Here is a 26,526-nt window from a genome sequence, read left to right on the forward strand (position 1 = left end):
AGTGATGCATGGGAAGTAGTGAAGGATTCAATGTAAGTGACAGGGAAGTGCTGGGAGTTGTGGTCCTCTCCTCTTATACCTCGTGTTATATAATATCAGAGTACATTACAAGATGAGGTATGAGGAGAGGACTAAAACTCCCAGCTTGTTATGTAATATCAGAGTACATTACAAGAGGAGGTATAACAGGACTACAACTCTGAGCATGTCCAGGCCATTATTATGTAATATCAGGGTACATTACAACACCCTGGATATGCTGGGAGTTATAGTCCTCTCCTGTTATACCTCCTGCGGTAATGTGCAAGGACGGGAAAATGGATAGGCGAGGGAAGTCATCCGCCTAGGGCACCACTTCGCTACCCATAAAGTGAGGCACAGATAACTGTGGTCTGCATCGCAGACAGTGCCGGGGAAAACGGGAGTGAGGCGAGTTTTTTATAAATGTCTGCACTGCTGGAGGCACCAGGAAAGGGGGGAAGGAGATCATTATATACAGTATACCTGGCACTACTGGGGAGGAATGTAGGAGCATTATATACTGACACTACGGGGGAACATTATATATATATACTGGCAATATGGGGGGGAAGAATTATATGGAACTAGTGGGAGGCACTACAGGGGGGCATTAGAGCCACTGGGAGCATTAGGCCCCTTTCACACGAGCGTGACGGATTGGCTCCGGGTGCGTTCAGTGAAACTCGCACCATTTTGCAAGCAAATTCAGTCAGTTTTGTCTGCGATTGCGTTCAGTTGTTCAGTTTTTTCCGTGCGGGTGCAATGCGTTTTGATGCGTTTTTCACCCGTGTAATAAAAAAACAAGGTTTACAAAAAACATCTCTTGGCAACCATCAGTGAAGAACACATTGCATCCGCACTTGCTTCCGGATACATTGCGTTTTTCACTGAAGCCCCATTCACTTCTATTGGGCCAGGGCTGCGTGAAAAATGGAGATTATAGAACATGATGCGTTTTTCACGCAACACAGAAGTGATGCGTGAAAAAAACGCAATGAATGAGTCAGGATTCAGTGCGGGTGCTATGCGTTCACGTCACGCATTGCACCCGCACGGAAAACTCACTCGTGTGAAAGGGGCCTTATGGTTATATTATTACTACTAGGGTACTGTAGGGACACCCGGCACCCCTGCCGATCAGCTGTGCGCACGTGTCGTCTCCCTTCTCTCTTCCTGCTCACTGCTGTATGTCCATGGGACAGCAGCAGTAAACAGCACGCGCCATCTGCTCAAACAGCTGATCGGCGGGGGTGTCAGGTGTCGGACTGTGTTTTTAGCACATTATTACAAGAATTGGGGCCCCACTTTTGATTTTGCCCAGGGCCACATTTTGTCTAAAACCGACCCTGACTATAGCATATGCCATAGACTGTTAGCTAATCATTAAATGGACTCGCCTACTATATGACTACACTCCTGCTCTTTTAGATAGGGCAGAAATAATATCTTCAGCAGCACTCCATACATGGAGGGACATACAGAGGCACAAGGGGGGCGGAGCTCGGTGAGGAGGGGAGGTGCTTAAAAGGGTAACCGTCATGTTTTCATAAAAAAAAAACAATTTTAGCGTGTTACTGCAGCAGCAGCATTGTGCAAAAAGCAAACTTTAGTTTCTTAACATACCACCGTTTTCCTTGAGTTTTTCCCTTAGTTATGGCTGTTTAAACATTTGCAATATGAGGACCTTCTCAAGATGGCTCCTCTGCCTGTTCTCTGAGGCCAAAACTGCTTTCCCTCAGGTCACATACAAACTTGCAGTAGCCAGCAGCTTCCTGCCAGCCAATCAGAATGGATTACTGAGAGACACGCCTCCTCACTCTAAAGCCTAATGCAGGCATGCAGCGTGAAGGACCGCCCCCTCTGTCTTCCTAGCCAGAGACAGACGAGCCATAGCAACTGTCTTCTAAGGGAGCAGTGGAAAGGGACAGGGGACATTAATGAAAGCTGTTATTATTAGGTAATTACAGATGTTTTGGCAATCATTGACAGACTAACTCGGGTACACATGCCGAGCTCTAATAAACTAGCAAATAAAATTAAAAGATGATAGTTGCCCTTTAAGATCTGCCAGAAAGTTCTGAATAGGTGATGATGTAACCCTGTAGTTTATAGGGAGTGGGCCACGCGGGAGAGACTGACAACCTGTCTGCACAGGAGAACAAGCTCTAGACTAGTAGTCAGATGGGGATCACATGACCCAAAGGGGAACGGGATCAATGTATTGATGTAGCTGTGCTGGGATGAGACAAATCACACAGCTTGGTTGAGTATTGTTGGTGGCTTAGTATTATACATTGGGCGTCATTAATTAAGACCATCATTTCTTGACCGTGTTTTTAGTTTATGCTGGCATTAAGCCTCATTCACACATCAGTGTTCAAATCCGTGAAAAGGTGGTCAGTGATGCATCCGTGAAGCTGTCCGTGAAGGATCCGTGTTATATTGTCACGCAGACCTTTAAAAAGTCTGCGTGTCCGTTGTTTTGCTGTCCGTGTGCCATCCGTGTTTCACTGAAATTTCGCAGAATTTTTTTTTTTAAAGCATCTGATCCTAATGATCCGTGGTTTTCGCAGACCCATAGACTATAATGGGCGTGATGGATCCGTGAACATGTACAAAATAGAGCATGCATCCGTGACAAAAAAAAATAACGGACCCACGGATCGTGCTAAAACACTGATGTGTGAATACACACATTAAAATGAATGGGGACGCGTGCTGTCCGTGGAGCATACGTACAGCTCACGTCCGTGAAACACGGACGTGTGAATGAGGCTTTACTGCCAGAAGATGCGCCTAAATAATGACTGGGCATGCGCCTCGTCATAAATTAGGAGACTCTTTGTTGTCCGTGTGCCTCCCAGGAAATCTACGTCAGCCCCTGGCTTGCAAACTTTTGCGCCTTTTTTCTGACGTAAAGTTAGTAAATTTGCCGGAGCCAGAGTCGCAGTCGCCATCCGCCCCTGACACTCCTATGTGTCAAATGCGGCGTAAAAACACCCCCGTGACAAATATTGTCACGCAGACCTTTAAAAAGTTGCAAAATGGGGTAGTGCAACAATTTTGTGTCAAAAAGAGGTGTATAACTGTTAGTAAATGACCCCCAGTATGTAAAAAAAATAAAAAATAAAATCTGATCTAATACATTTCCATTCATTTCCACTGTCTGAGCTTGTAGCATTTGTTGAACTGCAAGTCCCAGCAATGCCTGCCATCTCCCTTCTTGTTGATGTTTTCTGAATGCACTAATCCAGGAGAGGCGGTTATCCTCCTGCCACACAGCAGAGCGCCCCCAGGCAGTTCACTGCACGTTCCTGTCCTGGTACGCCGTATCAGCAGGGTGTGGAGAGGTCCACAGGAAGCTCCGCCGGCCCGGTGATGTCAGGCATGCTCACCAAACAGGTTACTGGGTCTAAGCACGTGACGATGTAAAGCTGCGCAGCGTCACTGACACCTTCCAGGCAAAAAGACTCCGAGGACTCGTTCATGTCCCAGGTCTCCAGGGATCTGTTCACACTCGTCTCCTGCTCGCCAGATTCAGAAGCTGCTCCAACTGACAATTGTGAGGATGTCGGACGGGGAGTCTCATTGTGTGCTCGGCCCGGAAAAAACTCCTGGAGCCAAGTGAGCTGTACAAGATGTGGAGGCGACCTTTTCCCATCAAATTTCAGCACGTAAATATAAGAGAACATGACTGTAATGGTGTAAATTCTGGGAAAGAGTAGAGACGCACAGTATTAAGGTAGGAAAACGATTGTTAAGGATGTTTAGCATATCATAACCATGATACAGGTCACATATAGAATTAATCTACATTAACAGCGTCACTGTGTACATACATTACTTATCCTGTACTGATCCTGAGTTACATCCTGTATTATACTTCAGAGCTGCACTTACTATTCTGCTGGTGCAGTCACTGTGTACATACATTACTTATCCTGTACTGATCCTGAGTTACATCCTGTATTATACTCCAGAGCTGCACTCACTATTCTGCTGGTGCAGTCACTGTGTACATACATTACTTATCCTGTACTGATCCTGAGTTACATCCTGTATTATACTCCAGAGCTGCACTCACTATTCTGCTGGTGCAGTCACTGTGTACATACATTACTTATCCTGTTCTGATCCTGAGTTATATCCTGTATTATACTCCAGAGCTGCACTCACTATTCTGCTGGTGGAGTCACTGTGTACATACATTACTTATCCTGTACTGATCCTGAGTTACATCCTGTATTATACTCCAGAGCTGCATTCACTATTCTGCTGGTCGAGTCACTGTGTACATACATTACTTATCCTGTTCTGATCCTGAGTTACATCCTGTATTATACTCCAGAGCTGCACTCACTATTCTGCTGGTGCAGTCACTGTGTACATACATTACTTATCCTGTTCTGATCCTGAGTTACATCCTGTATTATACTCCAGAGCTGCACTCACTATTCTGCTGGTGGAGTCACTGTGTACATACATTACTTATCCTGTACTGATCCTGAGTTACATCCTGTATTATACTCCAGAGCTGCACTCACTATTCTGCTGGTGCAGTCACTGTGTACATACATTACTTATCCTGTACTGATCCTGAGTTACATCCTGTATTATACTCCAGAGCTGCACTCACTATTCTGCTGGCGCAGTCACTGTGTACATACATTACTTATCCTGTACTGATCCTGAGTTACATCCTGTATTATACTCCACAGCTGCACTCACTATTCTGCTGGTACAGTCACTGTGTACATACATTACTTATCCTGTACTGATCCTGAGTTACATCCTGTATTATACTCCAGAGCTGCACTCACTATTCTGCTGGTGCAGTCACTGTGTACATACATACATTACTTATCCTGTACTGATCCTGAGTTACATCCTGCATTATACTCCAGAGCTGCACTCACTATTCTGCTGGTGCAGTCACTGTGTACATACATTACTTATCCTGTACTGATCCTGAGTTACATCCTGTATTATACTCCAGAGCTGCACTCACTATTCTGCTGGTGCAGTCACTGTGTACATACATTACTTATCCTGTACTGATCCTGAGTTACATCCTGTATTATACTCCAGAGCTGCACTCACTATTCTGCTGGTGGAGTCACTGTGTACATACATTACTTATCCTGTACTGATCCTGAGTTACATCCTGTATTATACTCTAGAGCTGCACTCACTATTCTGCTGGTGCAGTCACTGTGTACATACATTACTTATCCTGTACTGATCCTGAGTTACATCCTGTATTATACTCCAGAGCTGCACTCACTATTCTGCTAGTGGAGTCACTGTGTACATACATTACTTATCCTTTACTGATCCTGAGTTACATCCTGTATTATACTCCAGAGCTGCACTCACTATTCTGCTGGTGCCGTCACTGTGCACATACATTACATATCCTGTACTGATCCTGAGTTACATCCTGTATTATACTCCAGAGCTGCACTCACTATTCTGCTGGTGCAGTCACTGTGTACATACATTACTTATCTTGTACTGATCCTGAGTTACATCCTGTATTATACTTCAGAGCTGTACTCACTATTCTGCTGGTGCAGTCACTGTGTACATACATTACATTACTTATCCTGTACTGATCCTGAGTTACATCCTGTATTATACTCCAGAGCTGCACTCACTATTCTGCTGGTGGAGTCACTGTGTACATACATTACATTACATATCCTGTACTGATCCTGAGTTACATCCTGTATTATACTCCAGAGCTGCACTCACTATTCTGCTGGTGCAGTCACTGTGTACATACATTACTTATCCTGTACTGATCCTGAGTTACATCCTGTATTATACTCCAGAGCTGCACTCACTATTCTGCTGGTGCAGTCACTGTGTACATACATTACATTACTTATCCTGTACTGATCCTGAGTTACATCCTGTATTATACTCCAGAGCTGCACTCACTATTCTGCTGGTGCAGTCACTGTGTACATACATTACATTACTTATCCTGTACTGATCCTGAGTTACATCCTGTATTATACTCCAGAGCTGCACTCACTATTCTGCTGGTGGAGTCACTGTGTACATACATTACATTACATATCCTGTACTGATCCTGAGTTACATCCTGTATTATACTCCAGAGCTGCACTCACTATTCTGCTGGTGCAGTCACTGTGTACATACATTACTTATCCTGTACTGATCCTGAGTTACATCCTGTATTATACTCCAGAGCTGCACTCACTATTCTGCTGGTGCAGTCACTGTGTACATACATTACATTACTTATCCTGTACTGATCCTGAGTTACATCCTGTATTATACTCCAGAGCTGCACTCACTATTCTGCTGGTGGAGTCACTGTGTACATACATTACATTACATATCCTGTACTGATCCTGAGTTACATCCTGTATTATACTCCAGAGCTGCACTCACTATTCTGCTGGTGCAGTCACTGTGTACATTACATTACTTATCCTGTACTGATCCTTAGTTACATCCTGTATTATACTCCAGAGCTGCACTCACTATTCTGCTGGTGGAGTCACTGTGTACATACATTACTTATCCTGTACTGATCCTGAGTTACATCCTGTATTATACTCCAGAGCTGCACTCACTATTCTGCTGGTGCAGTCACTGTGTACATACATTACTTATCCTGTACTGATCCTGAGTTACATCCTGTATTATACTCCAGAGCTGCACTCACTATTCTGCTGGTGCAGTCACTGTGTACATACATTACTTATCCTGTACTGATCCTGAGTTACATCCTGTATTATACCTCAGAGCTGCACTCACTATTCTGCTGGTGCAGTCACTGTGTACATACATTACTTATCCTGTACTGATCCTGAGTTACATCCTGTATTATACTCCAGAGCTGCACTCACTATTCTGCTGGTGCAGTCACTGTGTACATACATTACTTATCCTGTACTGATCCTGAGTTACATCCTGTATTATACTCCAGAGCTGCACATTAAGGGGTATTCCTATTGTTTCTAGTAATCCCCTATCCACAGGATAGGGTGTAACTATTAGATCGGTGGGTGTCCAACCACTGGGACCCCCAACTATCCCTGTACCCCACACGCCCAGCATGCACACTGCAGTGTACTTGGCTGTCTCCATCAGTCCAGTGGAGTGTCATTGTGCATACCCGACCAGCCACTTCGTTCATTTCGGGGTGCCCCATGTGGTATGTGTCCCCATTTTCATGATTAGCGGGGGTCCAAGTGGTTAGATGCCCAACGATCTAATAGTTATCTCCTATCCTATGGATAGGGGATAACTACTTACAACCAGAGCCCCCCTTTAATCTATTACTCCTTATTGTCTGCCATGTCAGACTGGAGAGGAAAGAGACAAGCAGTTTTATAATATCCCTGCCCCCCATGATCACTGCCCCATCCACATAGGTGTCCTCTGCTCTAGACGGTAGGGTCACTGCCCTTTAATCCTCTTGTATTTTATACATATGGGAACCTGATTTGTTTGCCCATTATGAGAGCACACCCTCTTTATTCACTGTAAATTGGAGACCCCCTGGGGGTGGAGGGTGGATGGAGATGGCCCTGAGCATACAGTGTGGATTACAGGGGCCGGGTAATTATCCCTGCAGCCCTGTCCCCCCAGCGTCTGCTCCCTCCTTTGTGCTTTTCTTTCATCTGGGACACTGTGTAATGAATATGCAGTCCTCTCTGGGTAGAGCAGAGCTGCCGAAACCATGCACCGGAATGTGTCACCGGATAATCCTCTTATATTTCCATCGTGCAATATGGAGGTATATGGCGGATGTCACCAGCTCTGATCAGTGACTCAAGCTGCATTGTCTACCGGGGTCTTAGGTGATCTGAAATCCACCTCCTGCCGCCCTATCCCTCCCCTGTGCCTTAGCCCCCATTCACACGACCGTACGTATTTATTTTGCGGATCAGCAAAAAATCACGGATTGCAGCCCTGTGCGTCTTTTTGCGGTACAGTAGAACGGACTTGCGCATCTTTTGTGGCCTGGTTGAAATGAATGGATTGAATGCAAACTAAAAATTTGGGGCTGAGCGCAATACCAAGCACAGCCACTATACAAGGTACGGCACTGTGCTTGGTGAGCTGCAAGAGGGCCGCGGCGCTACCGCAAAAGCCCGTGCCTTCTCAAACAATGCCGAACGCCGGACCCCCACCGATCAGATTCTGATGACCTATCCAGAGGATAGGTCATCAGTAGTAACGTCTCGGAAAAACTCCTTTGAGGCCTCATGCACACGACCGTATTTTGTTTCCGTGTCCGATCCGTTTTTTTTGGCGGATAGGATGCGGACCCATTCATTTCAATGGGTCCGCAAAAAACGCGGACAGAACACCGTCTGCTGTCCGCATCAGTATGTCCGTTCCGTTGTTCCGCAAAAAAAATTGTGCATGTCCTATTTTTTTCTAGTTTGCGGACAAGGATAGGCATTATTCAATGGATCCGCAAAAAATAACGGATCCGCAAAACAAACGGATGCCATAGGAAACGTCTTTTCAGTTTTTTGGGCGGATTCGCAATTTGCGGACCGCAAAACACATACGGTCGTGTGCATGTAGCCTGAGGCTCCATTCACACGTCCGTGGTGTGTTGCGGATCCGCAACACACCCGCCCGGCACCCCTATAGAAATGCCTATTCTTGTCTGCAGCTGCGGACAAGAATAGGACATGTTCTATCTTTTGCGGAGCTGCGGACCCGAAGATCGCATCCATTCCGTCCCCATAGAAAATGAATGGGTCCGCATGCGGACCCATTTGCGGACGTGTGAATGGAGCCTTAACTGCAGCTCTGCCTGCACAGAATGGCTGCTGTGTGTCCGCACAAGCTCAGCCGGCAGCCAGTTCCTGGAGAGATGATTATAGCACAGCAAGGAGAAAGGATTGGAAACTGCGAGGAACTGAGATTAAGATGATGGGGATGCTGCGTATATTTTTGGAGGGGAGGAGCCTCAAGAAGGGGAGGGGCCTGAAGAGCAGGTTTCATATGGAAGAAGCCAGTGGTATCCGATGTTTCTATCATGTTTAGAAGTGATTTAGGGCTCATGCAAACGACCATAGGATGTTTTGCAGTGCACAAATTGCGGATCCGGAAAGCACGGATACTGGCCATGTACATTTAGTATTTTGCGGAACAGAACAGCCGGCCCCTTATAGAACAGTCCTATCTTTGGCTGTAATGCGGACAACCATAGGACATGTTCTACGTTTTTGCGGAACGGCCATGAGGACATACGGAAACGCCATGCACACGGAGTCATTTCTGTTTTCTTTTGCGTTAATGGTTTCGCATATGGGCCGCAAAAATAAAATAAAAAGACAGAACGGCTCATGCACGCAACCGTATATTTTTTTTCTGAATCCGATCCGCATTTCAGTGAGTCCTTAAAAAAGATGGACATCGCGCCGCGTGCCGTCCGCGTCCGTATGTCTGTTCCGTAGCCCTGCAAAAAAGATAGAACATGTCCTATTCTTGTCCGTTTTGCAGACAAAGATAGGCATTGTTACAATGGATCCGCAAATGGATGCGACGTGAATCGTATATTTTGCAGATCCGCCTTTTGCAGACCGCAAAATACATGGACATGAGCCCTTAGACTGGATATAATACATTCCTGGGTCATCATCGGCCTGTGCAGTCTGGCTGGGAGCCGCCATATAGCGCCATAGGAATGAATCGCGGGTGATGGTGGTATTGTGGCGGGATGCCGCAGCAGGCGCTCTACGATTTCACGCCTGCTGCTCGTTGTATAATGGCGTGTATGATTTTCATGAAGAAGAGAAGCAGAACTTCCCTGCCATGGGAACCTGGTATTAGTCTTCAGCGCCCATAAACAGGCATGCAAATGCAGACACCCCACCCCCCTGCCCAAATGTCGACCCATCATCTCAGACTGGGTTCAGGGTGGCATCCTTCTGAACACTCCAGACTGATACAATGTAAGAAAGTATCAGGAGAGACGGATATGTTTAGTTCACAGAGGATTGTCCAGACTGGATACAATTGTAACAAACCCTCAGCTGTGAAGGAGTATCAGGCCAGGACAGGTTTGCAACCTCTAGACATGTGAATGGGTCCGCATCCATGATGCGGAGTGCACACGGGCCGGTGCCCAAGTATTGCGGACCCAACGCATACAGCCGCGGGCAAACAACGTTCGTGTACAAGAGGCTTAAAGCTGAATACGGTGAACTCTCGATTGTCTGACGAGGAGTCTCCGCTGCAGTGGACGTAGTATTGGGGGGGGGGGGGGCACGCTCAGTAGTCAGAGATAGAACCGGCTGGTTGTCCGTTATTACCGTTTTCATTAGAAGCAAAGTAACAAGGAAATAAATTGCATCCTGCTTACAGTGAACCCATTTAAAGATGAATTTAGGGAATTGTACTATGAGCGGTTTCCCAGTATAGCGTCAGAATTAGGGTCCATTCACACGTCCGTAGTGTATTGCGGATCTGCAATACACCCGGCCGACACCCCCCATAGAACTGCCTATTGCGGACAAGAATAGGACATGTTCTATTTTTTTCCGGAGCGACGGACCGGAAGATCGGGGGCGCGCTCCGGAAATGCGGATGCGGAGGGCACTCTGTGTCCTTTCCGCATCCATTCCTGCCCCATAGAGAATGAATGGGTCCGCACCTGTTCCACAGAATTGCAGAACGGGTGCGGACACGTTCACGGACGTGTGAATGGACCCTTGGGTCGTTTTACAAGAGATTCTGACATGTAACTGTATAAGGCCCCATTCCCACAACCGTATTTTTGGTCCACATCCGATGCACACTTTTTTTTTTTGATCGCACATGGACCCATTGATTTCTATTGGTCCATTCTGCAGCCCCGCACATCCTTGCGGACAAGATATAGGCATTGTTACAACGGGTCAGCAGAAAAACGGATACAACATGAACATCATCCGTATTGTTTGCAGATCCGCATTTTGCGAACCGCAAAATACATATGGTCATGTAAATGCACTCGGTGAGAGCTTCCCGTGCGGTTTCTATTGCATTGGCAGTGGTTTCGGATGAGAGTGACTGTGGACTTTTTGGGGAAATTGTTTACAGCACAATTACCTAACTTAAAGGGGTTGTGCAAGAATAAGGGGGGGGGGATGAGACCTGTAGAGCAGCAGAAGATGCACTGCTCAAGCGCCGAGCCAGGGACACGCGGCTCAGGCGTAAAAAGACTGGGTTAGACCGGAAGTCTAGCCTTGCCAATCCAGGAGAAGAGAATAAAGCTGGGGTGTAACACACTAGTGCTCCGAGGGCTCAGGCCAGCCCCTTGGTGCTCCAGTAAGGTAACTGGCATATAAATAAAAATATAAATTTCTCATCAATAGGGTAACGTTCTGTCATAATCAGGGCATCGTTTTTATCAGCATGACCAGGGTTGACAGATGCTCTTTACGTGACTTTTTTTTTTACAATGGCTCCAAACTGCAGCTGCCGCCTTCTGGTGGTCCCGTCTTCAGCCAGGTTCTGGTCTTTCGCTTCCAGCGATGTGGGCAGGTGTCGCTGGGAAGCTACCGGCCGAGCTCCTTATTCCAACTGTAGCCAAATCCATTAATGATCTTCCCAGGACTCTGTTAGACCATATGGAGTTATTAAAGGGGGGGTACCCTGACTCTGGACGCCCCTTTACAGAAACGACTTCTCAATACACCGTAAAACTGGGCAAAGAGCAGCTCATATCGTCATATGACGCGTCAGGGTCCCTTTGGACGCAACAGAAGAACCCTCCCCCTGGTACACAGTCCATGGTCACGGAGGAAGCAAAACATTAGGTCAAGATAGGTTTTTAGCCTCTGGACCTGTAGAATTAAGATTGTCTTTCACTGAAAGCAAGCAGAGATTTTGAAAATGCTGAGGAATTAAAGGGGTATTCCCATCTGGGACATTGATGGCAAGAGAGTCACCTGGGGCCCGCTCCTATCTCCAGAATGGGACCCACCAGGTGAACAAGGAACAGCCGCGCATGCGCAGCTATCGGAGTTCTGAAAATGTCTGAGCACTCTTTGGCAGTCCCATAGCAGTGAATGGAGAGGCGGTCGGGCCTACTCGGCCATTTTCGGAACTCCCACGGCAGTGAAAGGAGAGCACGCTGCGCATGCGCTGTGCCCTGTTCTTCAGAGGTGGGACCCGCAGCTATCGTACATTAATGGCAGATCCTAGCGATATGCAATCAGCGTCCCAGAGGGGCCAACCCCTTTAAGACGCATCAACGTTCTGCAAGCTGTGGCTCTCCTGCTGTTGTGAGACTACAACTCTCAGCATGCTCTGGCAGAGACTCATATACAGTAATGTGAGCCAACCCCCAGCTGTCACCGGAAAGGGGGGCATCATAAATAATATATGGGGCTGCTGTCTGAACCCCCCCCCCCCACCCAAAAAAAGGGGGATCATCTGTACCCCAATAAAGTAAATCTATTCCTCCAGAAAAACTGTACCCTAAAAGTAACATGTACCCCCCCCCCCTCACCCCAGACATAAGGCAGTGCATTAATAACATATTAACATGAAGAATACTTAAAAAAAAATATCTGCCCCCCTCCAAAAAAAATAATAAATAAATAAAATATTACACCCCCGAAAATAGCCTGCTGTTGATGTAACAGGAGTGAAAAGGGGTCTGGAAAAGTTAGAGCACCCCCATAAATGGAGGGTCCGCCTTAGCATGGGGGGTACAGTGTAAGCCCTGTGCCCGGCTGCCCCTCCCTCGGTGTCTCCCCTCCTCGCCCCGCCCCCCCGGCTCGGCCCACGCCCCGCCCTCCTCGGCCCACGCTTCCCCCTCCGGACATGTGCGGCGGCTTTTTGTGTGTAGAGCGGAGACTCCTTCCCTCCCGGAGGCTCCGGCCCCTCCACGTGCTGCGCCCCCGGGACCCCCCAGTCTGGGGGAGGGGGATTAGCCAGGTAAGTGGGGGACCGCAGAGCAGCAGCAGCTGGGACACGTGACCCCCCGGAACTTTCTGCGAGTCCGGAGAACTTCCTGCGCCCCCGGTACCGCGGGCCGGAGACGGTTCTGGTTGTTACAGTGTTTATGTAATCCTTCCTACTGTTTGTTTATGGAGCGTCGGCACAGCTGCTGCAGAGCCTCTTTGGAAAGAGGGAGGGCTTCCTGTTATTTACTCTAGCTTTTGATTGACAGCTGAGGGGGGAGGGGCACATACTTAGAGTTATTGCTCTGATTGGGTAGAATCTGCCCTAACTAATGACCCCCCCCCCCCCTTACCCCTCCTTATTCACTTGGGCTGAACCAGCTGCTGCAGAACCTCCTGACAGCCATCACAGCTGATGATTGACAGTTGAGTGCTGTAAAAAAAACAAAATTTGCTTACACTTAAAATCCAGCCCAAGAGCTGAATGCTCTCAGCCCCCAGCTGCTGCAGAACCTCTTTGGGAAGAGGATAGACTTCTTGTTATTTGTTCTTGCTGTTGATAGACAGCTGACGTGGGGGTATATGCTTAGGTGGAGCCTGTATGTCCTAAATAATGACACCCCTCCTTATGCTCTCGTTCTGCTGCAGAACCTCTTTTTTGGGGGGCAGAGGCCTTCCTGTCAGTCATCACAGCTGGCGAATGGCAGTTTAGCGCTGTAAATGAAGATGATTGCTGAGATTGGTGGGCAAGTTACTTGCTCCTAATAACCCCCACCCCAGGAGCTGAATGCCATCAGCCCCAGGTGCTGCAGAACCTCTTTTTGAAGAGTAAGTAAGGGCTTCCTGTCAGTACTATAAAGCTGAGAGTTTGCAGGTTTCAGTTACAATATTTATTGCACTGACATTGGGGGGGGGGGGGGGGGTGTATATATTCGGAATAATAACCCCCCCCCCCCCACACACACACACACCTCCTAGAGAAGAGTGCTCTCAGCCCCAGCTGCTGCAGAACCTCAGGCTTTCTGTAGGCCCCTGGGAGGCTCTGTATGCACAATGTACTGACAGTTTGAGTTACTTTGGTGATGATGTTTCTTGCTCAGACATTAGGGGGGGGGGGGTATATTTTCGGAATAATAATAATTCCCCCCACCCCTTCCTGTCCTGTGTTGGATGTACCACCCCCCTTCCTCCCCGCCCTACATGTAAGACGTGGAAGAAGAACGGTTATGAGGTTTCCTAGCAACAAGAGGATTGACTCGTTGCGCAGCCAATGATCCCTGCGCGTGCGACGGAGGCCATTAATACTGGGGTGGTGCAATATTATAGTTCATAGTGCAGGACGACCCCCTCCCCCTCTTGTCTGTGCCACCCCACTCTTGCCCCTGACAGCTATGCTCTACCCCAGCAGCTCTTTTATGCCCCTTTTCCTACCCCTGACAGCTCCGCCATGCCCCCCCCCCCCGCACTCTTCATTGACTCCTGATGAAGTGTTGTGTTTGCACAACTCTCCAGTACTTTATCCCCATAAAACCCCCTGAATAGCCCCCACCCCCGACCCTCCTGAACTCCCTTTTGTGTTTAGAAACCTGTAAACACAAAGAAGTTGTGAGGTCGCAGCAAGTCACCTCTGTGCCTTTAAGGCGTAACCCTTTACATGCCAGAGTAATTGTGCAACCAATGATTCTTATCACCGAATGTCTGTGCGCTGTCCTGTAGCAGTATAAAGTACAGGTCTTGGCGACTACGCACCACCGCCACCGATCGTCTGCTGGTTTTTACCGGGTTTCATAAACCTGATTTTTGTGCTAGTTCATCAGCAACCACCCAGAGGAGATGAGCGGACCGTAGCACCGCGAGGGTAGAGTGCAAGCTCTGTGGAAATCGCTGGTACTTGGGGTACAGGACACTGACACTTTGTGGAACAAGAACTGACACTTGGGGTGAATAACAATGGCACTTGGGGTTCATGTCAAGCAAACCTTAACACTTAGGGTACAGGACCATGATGCGCTGACACTTGGGGTACAGGAAAATGACAGACTGACACGGGGTAAAGGATACTGACTATTGGGATAAAGGACAATGACACGCTGACACAGGGTACAGGAAAATGACGGACTGACTCGGGGTACAGGACACTGACAATTGGTATAAAGGACAATGACACTGTCACTTGGGGTACAGGATGCTGACACTTGCGGTACAGGACAGTGATGCGCTGACCCTTGGGGTAAAGGAAAATGACGGACTGACGGGGTACAGGACACTGACAATTGGGATAAAGGACAATGACGCTGACACTTGGGGTACAGGACAGTGATGCACTGACACTTGGGGTACAGGACAGTGATGCACTGACACTTGGGGTACAGGACAGTGATGCACTGACACTTGGGGTACAGGACGCTGTCACTTGGGGTACAGGACAGACAGCGGTACGTCTTCACTCGGAGGTCCTCCGTAGCAATGAGCGGACACTGTGTCCTATGGAGGCTTCTTGCTGATGAGCCGCATGTCGCCATAGCAACCATAAAATGAAATGATTTCACTGTCTGCCCGGATATCATTTTCTGGGTAGAGGCTCTGGGGACGGTTCTTAGTTTGGAAAAAGTTCTGAGAAAACTTTTTAACACTGAACGCTGAATAGGAGACAGGAGAGGACGACTGCAGTACTTTATATAGATCTATAGGACATTTGCCCAGTGTGGTGGTTTTCGTCAGTGCAAACAAGAAATAGAAGTTGCTCGTAGCAGTGTGTGTGTGTGTAATATATATATTATAATATAATATATATATATATATATACACATACACACAAGGCCTTCTAACGCTGAGGAGTTTCCAGTGGCAACCAATCAGGTTACTGCTTTCACTTTTCAGCTTGCACTAGTTACATGAGAGCAGCAATGTGATTGGTAACAACTTTTTTTTTTTTAGTCCCTCTCAAAATGGGCAGCACAACTTTATTTACCAATTGACAAACGCTCTTTGTAAGAAATGATGTGGTAATCTCTGTGAATGTGGCTGAAGGCAGAACTGTACGCGAAGCCGAGTTGTCAGCATTGCCTGCTCCAGGTTCCACATGCTCCATCTTTTGTCACTCGTCTCTGTGAATACTGTACATTCAGCAAATAAAGCTGCCATGTATGTAACCTGGGCATTGAAGCTGGCTGTACACACCAGATAAAAGCCTGGCCGAAGTGTCATTTGTAAAAACTAGTCAATGGCTCCCCAGCCGCAGCCAAGCCGACCATTGCCGCAAGGGTATGGCCAGCTTTAGGTCTAAGGCCCCTTTCACACGGGCAAGTATTCCGCGCGGATGCGATGCGTGAGGTGAACGCATTGCACCCGCACTGAATACCGACCCATTCATTTCTATGTGGCTGTTCACATGAGCGGTGATTTTCACGCATCACTTGTGCGTTGCGTGAAAATCGCAGCATGCTCTATATTCTGCGTTTTTCACGCAACGCAGGCCCCATAGAAGTGAATGGGGCTGCGTGAAAATCGCAAGCATCCGCAAGCAAGTACGGATGCGGTGCGATTTTCACGCACGGTTGCTAGGAGACGATCTGGATGGAGACCCGATCATTATTATTTTCCCTTATAACATGGTTATAAGGGAAAATAATAGCATTCTGAATACAGAATGCATAGTAAAACAGCGCTGGAGGGGTTAAAAAAAAATAAAAAATAATTTAACTCACCTTAATCCACTTGATCGCGTAGCCCGGCATCTCCTTCTGTCTCCTTTGCTGAACAGGACCTGTGGTGAGCATTAATTACAGGTAAAGGACCTGTGGTGATGTCACTCCGGTCATCACATGATCTTTTACCATGGTGATGGATCATGTGATGACCGGAGTGACGTCACCAAAGGTCCTTTACCTGTAATTAATGCTCACCACAGGTCCTGTTCAGCAAAGGAGACAGAAGGAGATGCCGGGCTACGCAATCAAGTGTACTTAGGCCTCTTTCACACTTGCGTTGTCCGGATCCGGCGTGTACTCCACTTGCCGGAATTACACGCCGGATCCGGAAAAACGCAAGTGTACTGAAAGCATTTGAAGACGGAACCGTCTTCCAAATGCGTTCAGTGTTACTATGGCACCCAGGACGCTATTAAAGTCCTGGTTGCCATAGTAGGAGCGGGGAGCGGGGGAGCGGTATACTTACAGTCCGTGCGGCTCCCGGGGCGCTCCAGAATGACGTCAGAGCGCCCCATGCGCATGGATGACGTGATCCATGCGCTTGGGGCGCCCTGACGTCACTCTGGAGCGCCCGGGGAGCCGCACGGACGGAAAGTATGCTGCTCCCCCGCTCCCCGCTACACTTTACCATGGCTGCCAGGACTTTAGCGTCCCGGCAGCCATGGTAACCACTCTGAAAAAGCTAAATGTCGGCTCCGGCAATGCGCCGAAACGACGTTTAGCTTAAGGCCGGATCCGGATCAATGCCTTTCAATGGGCATTAATTCCGGATCCGGCCTTGCGGCAAGTGTTCCGGATTTTTGGCCGGAGCAAAAAGCGCAGCATGCTGCGGTATTTTCTCCGGCCAAAAAACGTTCCGTTCCGGAACTGAAGACATCCTGATGCATCCTGAACGGATTTCTCTCCATTCAGAATGCATTAGGATAATCCTGATCAGGATTCTTCCGGCATAGAGCCCCGACGACGGAACTCTATGCCGGAAGACAAGAACGCAAGTGTGAAAGAGCCCTTGGTGAGTTAAATTACTATTTATTTATTTTTAACCCCTCCCTCCAGCGCTAGTTTACTGTGCATTCTGTATTCAGAATGCTATTTTTTTTCCCTTATAACCATGTTATAATGGAAAATAATACAATCTACAGAACACCGATCCCAAGCCCGAACTTCTGTTAAGAAGTTCGGGTTTGGGTACCAAACATGCGCGATTTTTCTCACGCGAGTGCAAAACGCATTACAATGTTTTGCACTCACGCGGAAAAATCGCGGGTGTTTCCGCAACGCACCCGCACATTTTCCTGCAACGCCCGTGTGAAAGGGGCCTAAGGGTATGTTCACACAAGAGTTTTTTCATGACATGGCTTTTGGAGTTTATTCCACCTGTAAATTCTGCATAGAAAATGCATACAATCCACCTCCCATTGATTTCAATGGGAAAACTGCGCAGTAATTTATACGACATGCTTTTTGTTTTGTTTTGTCTTTCCTGCTCGTGCTTATCAAAACCCACAGGGTGGACAAAAGGAGTGACGTTCATTTTTGGTGCTAATTCTGCGTTGAATCCCCATCCGGAGTTCCCATTGAAATGGGTGCAATTAAAAACCCCATAGAATTGTGAAGCAGATTCCGCATTGTTTTAGTTTTTTTTAACACAGAGAAAACTCAGTGTGAACAGACCTCAACTGTACTGAAGCTTTTTGTGGCATCCAGGATTGAAAATCCCAGCTGTGACTGTGTTCCCGTTCACTGACAACAAGTAGAGATCTTGAGTTCCCATTGAAATGGGTAGTATCAAAAACCACATACAATTTTGAAGAGGATTCCAAATTCTTTTCTTTTTAGCACAGAAAAAGGCTCAGTCAGCATGAACAGACTCTAAGGCCTCTTTCACACGGGCGTCATGTTTTTTGCCCGGATAAGATGCGGGTGTGTTGCGGGAAAATGCGCAAATTTTCAGCGCGAGTGCAAAACATTGTAATGCGTTTTGCACGCGCGTGAGAAAAATCGGCATGTTTGGTACCCGAACTTCACAGAAGTTCGGGTTTGGGTTAGATGCCGACATGTGTAGATTGTATTATTTTACCTTATAACATGGTTATAAGGGAAAATAATAGCATTCTTAATACAGAATGCATAGTACAATAGGGCTGGAGGGGTTAAAAAAATAATTTAACTCGCCTTAATCCACTTGTTCGCCCAGCCGGCTTCTCTTCTGTCTTCTTCTTTGAGGAATAGGACCTTTGATGACGTCACTGTGCTTATCACATGGTCCGTCACATGATCCTTTACCATGGTGATGGATCATGTGACGGGCCATGTGATGAGCGCAGTGACGTCATCACAGGTCCTTTACCCAGGTCCTAAAGAAAGAAGACAGAAGAGAAGCCGGACTGCGCGAACAAGTGGATTAAGGGGAGTTCAAAAAATTTTTTTAACCCCTCCAGCGCTATTGTACTATGCATTCTGTATTAAGAATGCTATTATTTTCCCTTATAACCATGTTATAAGGGAAAATAATAATGATCGGCTCTCCATCCTGATCTTCTCCTAGAAACCGTGCGTTAAAATCGCACCACATCCGCACTTGCTTGCGGATGCTTGCGATTTTCACGCAGTCCTATTCACTTCTATGGGGCCTGCGTTGCGTGAAAAACGCACAAAATAGAGCTTGCTGCGATTTTCACGCAACGCACAAGTGATGCGTGAAAATCACCGCTCATGTGCACAACCCCATAGAAATGAATGGGTCCGGATTCAGTGCGGGTGCGATGCGTTCACCTCACACATTGCACCCGCGCGGAAAACTCGCCCGTGTGAAAGGGGTCTAAGGCCTCTTTCACACGAGCGTGACGGATTAGGTCCGGATGCGTTCAGTGAAACTCGCACTATTTTGCAAGCGAGTTCAGTCAGTTTTGTCTGCGATTGCGTACAGATTTTTCCGCGCGGGTGCAATGCGTTTTGATGCGTTTTTCACGCGCGTGATAAAAAACTGAAGGTTTACAAACAACATCTCTTAGCAACCATCGGTGAAAAACGCATCGCACCCGCACTTGCTTGCGGATGCAATGCGTTTTTCCCACAGCCCCATTCACTTCTATGGGGCCAACGTTGCGTGAAAAACGCAGAATATAGAACATGCTGTGATTTTTACGCAACGCAGAACCGATGCGTGAAAAACAACGCTCATGTACACAGACCCATTGAAATGAATGGGTCAGGATTCAGTTCACGTCACGCATTGCACCCGCGCGGAAAACTCGCTCGTGTGAAAGAGACCTAACTGTACTGAAGTGTTTTACAGCATAGAGGATTATAAATCCCAGCTGTGACAATGTTCCCATTCACTGACGACAAGCAGAGATCTTGAAATGATGAAGTGATTATACATTGATGAAGCTTTTATTGATGTAAAAACTGGAACACCCCTTTAAAGGGCATCTGTCAGCAGTTTTGTCCCTATGACACTGGCTGACCTGTTACATGTCCACTTGGCAGCTGAAGGCGTCGGTGTTGGTCCCATGTTCATAGGTGCCCGCATTGCTGAGAAATATTGTGTTTTAATATATGCAAATGAGCCTCTAGGAGCAACGGGGGCCATTACACCTAAAGGCTCTGCACTCTCTGCAACTACCGCACCCTCTGCACTTTGATTGACATCGACAGGTGTGATCACTTTTCCACTACCCAGTCCTGTCGAACAAAGTGAAGATGGAGAGGCAGTTGCAGAGAGAGCAGATTCTCTAGGTGTAATGGTAACGCCTCCATTGCTCCTAGAGGCTCATTTGCATATAATAAAACCTAATTTTTCTCAGCAATGCGGGCACATATGAACATGGGACCAACACAGATGCCTTCAGCTGCCAAGCGCACATGTAACAGGTCAGCCAGTGTCATAGGTACAAAACTGCTGACAGACGCCCTTTAAGACCTCTTTGCCCCCGCCCGCCCCTGTGAGTAGAAGAATTGTTTCTTGCTCGGCATCCTGGTTTTGTAGAATGTTTGCTTCCTCTCGGTTCTTACCATTAACTCTGTCACCGGACAAGCCTCTGATATCCTTGTGTCTTCTTCTTCTCCTTCCAGGAACCTTCGTCTAAATGGGTCCAGTGATGCCTCCCAGTAAGAAGCCGGAGGGGACGGGAATCAGCGTTTCCAGCCAGTGTTTCCGGAGTAGCACATTATCGAATCCGCTTCAGGATGACGACGACTTAGACTTCTCTCCCCCGCCTGTAAAGACTAATAAGGAGAAAGGCGGCATGGAGGACGAGGAGCTAACAAATTTGAACTGGCTCCACGAGAGCAAAAACTTGCTGAAAAGTTTTGGGGACTCTGTGTTACGGAGTGTCAGTCCCGTTCAGGACATCGACGATGACACTCCACCCTCCCCCGCCCAGTCAGACATGCCCTACGATGCCAAGCAGAACCCCAACTGTAAGCCCCCCTACTCCTTCAGCTGTCTCATATTTATGGCTATCGAGGATTCTCCCACCAAGAGACTTCCTGTGAAGGATATTTACAATTGGATTCTGGAACACTTCCCTTACTTTGCCAATGCCCCCACGGGCTGGAAGAACTCAGTGCGACACAACCTGTCCTTAAATAAATGCTTCAAGAAAGTGGATAAGGACAGAAGTCAGGTAAGACGAGGCTGGAAGGTGCGACGTTGCCACACGGCCACAAACCACCCAGATGGTATCTGACTATTCTGAAGGAATACAATATGAATAGGGATGAGCGAATTTCATATTTTGAAGTTCGTCTGCGGGTTCGTGTTGTATTTACTGAATTGCGTTATGGATTCCGTTACCACGGACCATGACGGAATGCCTTTAGAGGCATTCTGATCTTCATTCCGTCATAATAGAAGTCTATGGCCTGTATGACGGATCCTTCCGGTTTCCGTTATGCAGGAGAGGACTCCAGCATAACGTTAACCGGACGGATCCGTCATACAGGCCATAGACTTCTATTATGACGGAATGAAGATCAGAATGCCTCTAAAGGCATTCCGTCATGGTCCGTGGTAACGGAATCCATAACGCAATTCAGTAAATACTACAACACGAACCTGCACATGAACTTCAAAATATGAAATTTGCTCATCCCTAAATATGAACCAGCATCAATTTATTTGATTTTAGGGAATTGCTTTAAAAGAGTTTTTCACGGATTCATATATTGATGACCTATCCTCAGGACAAGTCATCAATATCAGATCGGTGGAGGTCCGACTCCTGACACCCTCGCCAAAGGCCACGGCGCCTCTTCCTATGCCTGTGATGTCACATTCATCTGTTATACAGCCTAGGTGCAGCACCGTTCTATGAATGTGAATTGGCCTGGGCTGCAATACCAAGCACAGCCACTATATAACAAATGGCACTGTGCTTGGTGTTCCATCGCCTCTTCCAACTCCTGATCTGCAGGGATGTCTGACCACCACCCATCAGATATTGATGACCTATCCTTAGTATAGGACAGGTCCACATGTATCTCCGCAAGGATGCTTCTAAACACGTTTGGTGAGTTTGCAGCTGCATTGAGATCATGTAGGATCGCAACTGGGCTCCCCACATGGAAGGCATAGTCTGTTTATTACCATCCCTGCCTTCCCAATCGCTTTATAAACCGTGCCCAATGAGCGCTGTGAAAACAGAAGTCAAGCGGCCATGGCACTTCTGCCTTCCAGTGATCATGTGATCGCCGGGTGTCAGGGGACGGCAGGAGTTTTTGGGTCTTAGCAAGCCCAGATTAGCTCTGCAGTGAGGATCCCGGAGCTGTATTTCTGTCTGCACGGAGTCCCAGTTATAGGAGAAATTGGCACAAAAAAAAGGAATGTTAAAATATGCCCAACGGTTTTGTATGACCTTATGGAGGCAAAAAAGTAAAATTTTAAAATAAAATAAAAAAAAAAGGCACTTTTAGCCTAGGCGAATGTAAATTCTATATCCCCTAAAACGACACAATTAGTGAAATAGTGAAAAACTTTACCTTTTTCATTTATTTATTTTTTGCTTTTTACCCATGTATAAAAGAAAAATTAAAGAAGAAAAAATAAACATTTTTTTTTACGTAACTGAACGTAATAAAAAGCCACAGCTTGTGAAGCTGCATGTATAAAAAAAGAAACCGCGAATGTTTCTGGTCGTGGCCTGGTTAAAGGAAGTGACAGAGTAGGATCGCAGCGTCTTCCGTCACTGACCCTGCGAGCAGTAAAGGGGCGCAATCCTGTAATATCTTTATATTAGGGCAGGGATCGGTAACCTCCGGCACTCCAGCTGTTCTGAAACTACAACCCTCAGAATCCTGCTTTCACTTCTATGGGAGTTACAAGACCAGCTGAGTAAGTGTGCATGCTGGGAGTTGTAGTTTCACAGCAGCTGCAGTGCTGAAGATTGCTGATCCCTGTATTGCCTAACATACAATTACTAACAATTCCCGTTAATAGTATATATAGAGAGATTCTCTGACTCGAATCTTGGGAGCGGCGTGTCCTCCGTGCGTGATTGGATATAAAGAGAGCAGTTCCAGAGCGTTGCTTATAATGCAATTACCTAAATTCCCTATGAATTGTAGAGAGCAGTTCTAGTAATTGCATTCTATTAGGCAATTGCTTATAGTGCAATTCACAAACTAGTGTTTTTTTATTTCTTTTTTTTTTTTTTCCTATGGCTGAAGTGCCCTTTTAAAGGGGTTGTCCCATTAAGGCCTCATGCACACGAACGTATATTCTTTCTGTGTCCGTTCTGTTTTTTGGCGGACCGTATACAGAGCCATTAATTTCAATGGGTCCCCCCAAAAAAAAGGAAGTTACTCCTTGTGCATTCCGTTTCCGTATGTCCGTATTTCCGTTCCGCAAAAAAATAGAACATGTCCTATTATTGTCCGCATTAGGGACAAGGATTGGACTGTTCTATTAGGGGCCAGCTGTTCTGTTCCACAAAAAACAGAATGCACACGGACGTGATCAGTATTTTTCACGGATCGCAAAATACATACGGTTGTATGCGTGAGGCCTAAGACAACTTATCCCCTATCCACAGGAGCGGCAGACACGACAATCGATCAGCTTTCTCCGGCAGCCCCATAGAGCTAAGTGGGTGACAGCGCGCACGTGTAACCCCTGCTGCTTTGAAACGGGGGGAACAAACCTATACCAAAAAAGCTGAGTCTAAAATGGCTCAAAAATTATAATCTTTATTAAATACATATATAAAACATGATTAAAAAAAATAGAGACGAAATACATCAAAAATGAAAGTGCGGTATACACCTGAGGGAAAATATAGTAGGGCTCTCAATGCAGAGGGGAGTACATAAGCTATACATCACTTAACCATCAAATGATAGTCAATGGAAACAAATGAGGTATAGAAAAGCGTCCAGACCTGTGTCTATATAATCAAATGCATTTAACACCTCTCTCAGAGACAACAAACAATATGTAAAACCAGTCCTTACATACCCATGAGTGGGACAATCTCCTCAGGAGAACCGCACACCCCGACGCACGTTTCGGCAACACCTTCATCTGGGGGTGCTTTAAAATAAGGGAGGCCGGGCCCCCATTCTCCTGACAGCGGAGGCTGCAGCAGTCAGACCCCTGCTGATCCGATACGCCTCCCCTATCTTGGGGTTTTCCAGTAATAATTATTTTTCTATCATGTGCCCCCAGCCTGCTCACTGAAACAGAAGATTCAGACTTACCTGATTCATGCTGTCCCCCCTTCTCTATCTTCAGGTCCCTGCACTGCTTACATCCGGCTGGCCACGGTCACATGCACTGCTCCAGCCAATGACGTGCTGCCTGCGGCCACGTCACCACTGAAGCCAGTCATTGGCTGGAGCAGTGCATGCGACCATATCCATGCTACAGTGGATGTAAGTAAGCGAGCGGAGCAGGTAAGTATGAATATTCTGTTTACGGGACACTTGCAAAAAAACTATCATTATTCCCAGAAAACCCCTTTAAATTGGGTAATTGCCAAACTAGCAATTCCAAAATCTAGTGTTTCGATTTCAGCCATTCCCCTCTTTGCCTTGTGTCGCGCAGTGCAGTCGGTATTCCTTCAGTGGAAGGAGCTAGTGGCGGACGGCATCAGCAGTAAGGATATGTGGCGGAATATGGCGTCTTCATTCGGCAGATGGCACCTGTAGATTTTATTATGACAAGGGCTATGTTGGGCCATTGCTAGTCCTGCAATTCCATCATTGACCCCATGCAGCAAAATCTTCAGTCCCCCTAAAATCCTTACTCCTCCTGAGAAAGCTGGGTGACAACTGTGTTTAGTTACATAGCAATGCACCCATTAGGAAAAACTGGGAGTTGTAGTCCCTAAACATCACTTGTCGGTATTGTGACCCAGTATAGGGTCAGGAGATTTTGGGGGGGGGTCATTTGTCGAGGTTCCTGTTGGTAATCTGAACGATGAGTCCCCTTCCCCCCCCCCGTAATGTCCCTTCTGCCCGTGAGTTTCCGAATCCCCTGCCATCTGGTCCTCGGCTGCAGAGAGGAATTTTTCTTGTATACGTGTTTCCATAGCAACGGTCTCACAGTTGATAGGGAGAGTAACCAGTTGCCATAGCGACAGAGTTCCTGATGTGGCAGTTTGTGCGCGAGAGGAGAGGCGGGCGCAGGACTCGTGCGGTGCGGCTATATTACAAGGGGGCGCGGATGGTGGGGGGAGCGCGTGACACAATGTCAAAATGTTATTTTTATTTTTGGAGGATTTCGCAGTAGATTTTCAGTGTTTTTTTTTTCCCTCCTCTTGCGTTGAGTCAGCGGCTTCAGATCTATAAATGGATTATTTTATACAGCGGAGGATTAAGCGGCCCGCGTGGCCGGGTGGGTAGCCGGAAAGCCATGCAATAGGACTACACTCCCGGACGAGTCTGTAAGGCTGGTACTTGTAGTTCTACTTGAAGGGGGCTCATGGTTATAGTTACAGGGGGCATGGGCTGGCACACAATACTGTTACAATGTTACGTATGACGTAGGTCAGCATGGGCGGGACTCGCGGTATTTCTGCAGGGTCATGTGACGTTTCCATGCATCCAGTGCTCCGATCCAAGTAAAAGGAAGATCGGAGGCAGCCTCTGTCTGTATAGACACGGGACCCCTCCTTCCATCAGGGAGCCTTGACCCCTAAAATAAGGAAATCCCCAGTATATGCAATGCATTATGGGTACAGCTTCTGAATGGCAGCCCTGGAGTCCTTTATGGCTGTAATGGCGGCCATATTGGTAGTCACCCACAGAGATAAGTTAAAGAGGACCCGTCCCCTCTCCTGACACGTCTGTTTTAGCAACTACTTGCATCCCCCAATTCTGTCACACTGCACCCCAAAACCCGATGATGGGGGGAGGCTGTGGTAGTGCCGTAGTCGTGCGCACATCTCCCCCCGGTCATGTTCATCTCTTTGACATTGTAATAAGGCTTGTGCTGTGTACGGAGCAGATTGGATCGCAGCACGTCCCTGATCACTTGGCTGAGTTTCTGTATTAACCCCGGATGAAGCGACAGCGGCGGGGGTAACTTGTAGAAAGACTTCTTAAGGTAATAGCTCCAAGCATGCCATGTCAAGCTGGAGCAGAAATAGTGACCTTAAGGAGTCTTTCCCTGTACAGCAGCAAGTGCGACTACCAGGCTGTTCATCCTGAGCCTCCTGATTTATGCCTAGAATTGAAAGGACTGACACCTGCACCTGCAGAGCATTAGAGGAGAGCGTCAAGGAGAAAAGATGTCGCTGAATAATTATACTATTTGGGTTCTGTAGATAGCCGGGTGTCACCCTGTATGGGTGACGTCATGGCAACTATTATTGGTTATGACTAACGCAGGGTGTCAAATGAACGGATACCGTTGGTGCACAGAGACGCCACTCTTGCGCGGTTTTGCTCCATGA

The 26,526-nt window shown here is 47.2% G+C and overlaps 1 protein-coding gene across 5 annotated transcripts in view; it reads left to right on the forward strand.

Moving 5' to 3' along the window:
* FOXN3 (forkhead box N3) overlaps window positions 1-26,526 on the forward strand; it is a 142,357-nt gene that overhangs the window by 63,176 nt on the left and 52,655 nt on the right. For 2 of the 5 annotated variants that reach the window (XM_040412127.1, XM_040412131.1), the window contains exon 2: window positions 20,705-21,258. In XM_040412127.1, coding sequence (XP_040268061.1) covers window positions 20,719-21,258 — 540 coding nt within the window. In that variant the 5' untranslated portion in view covers window positions 20,705-20,718. Of the gene's footprint in view, window positions 1-3,545; window positions 3,764-12,812; window positions 12,952-14,686; window positions 14,805-20,704; window positions 21,259-26,526 lie in introns of those variants that run through there. The other 3 variants (XM_040412130.1, XM_040412128.1, XM_040412129.1) reach the window with 3 other exon arrangements.

The sequence above is a fragment of the Bufo bufo genome, chromosome 11, assembly GCF_905171765.1.
Source record: "Bufo bufo chromosome 11, aBufBuf1.1, whole genome shotgun sequence".
Lineage (NCBI taxonomy): Eukaryota > Metazoa > Chordata > Amphibia > Anura > Bufonidae > Bufo > Bufo bufo.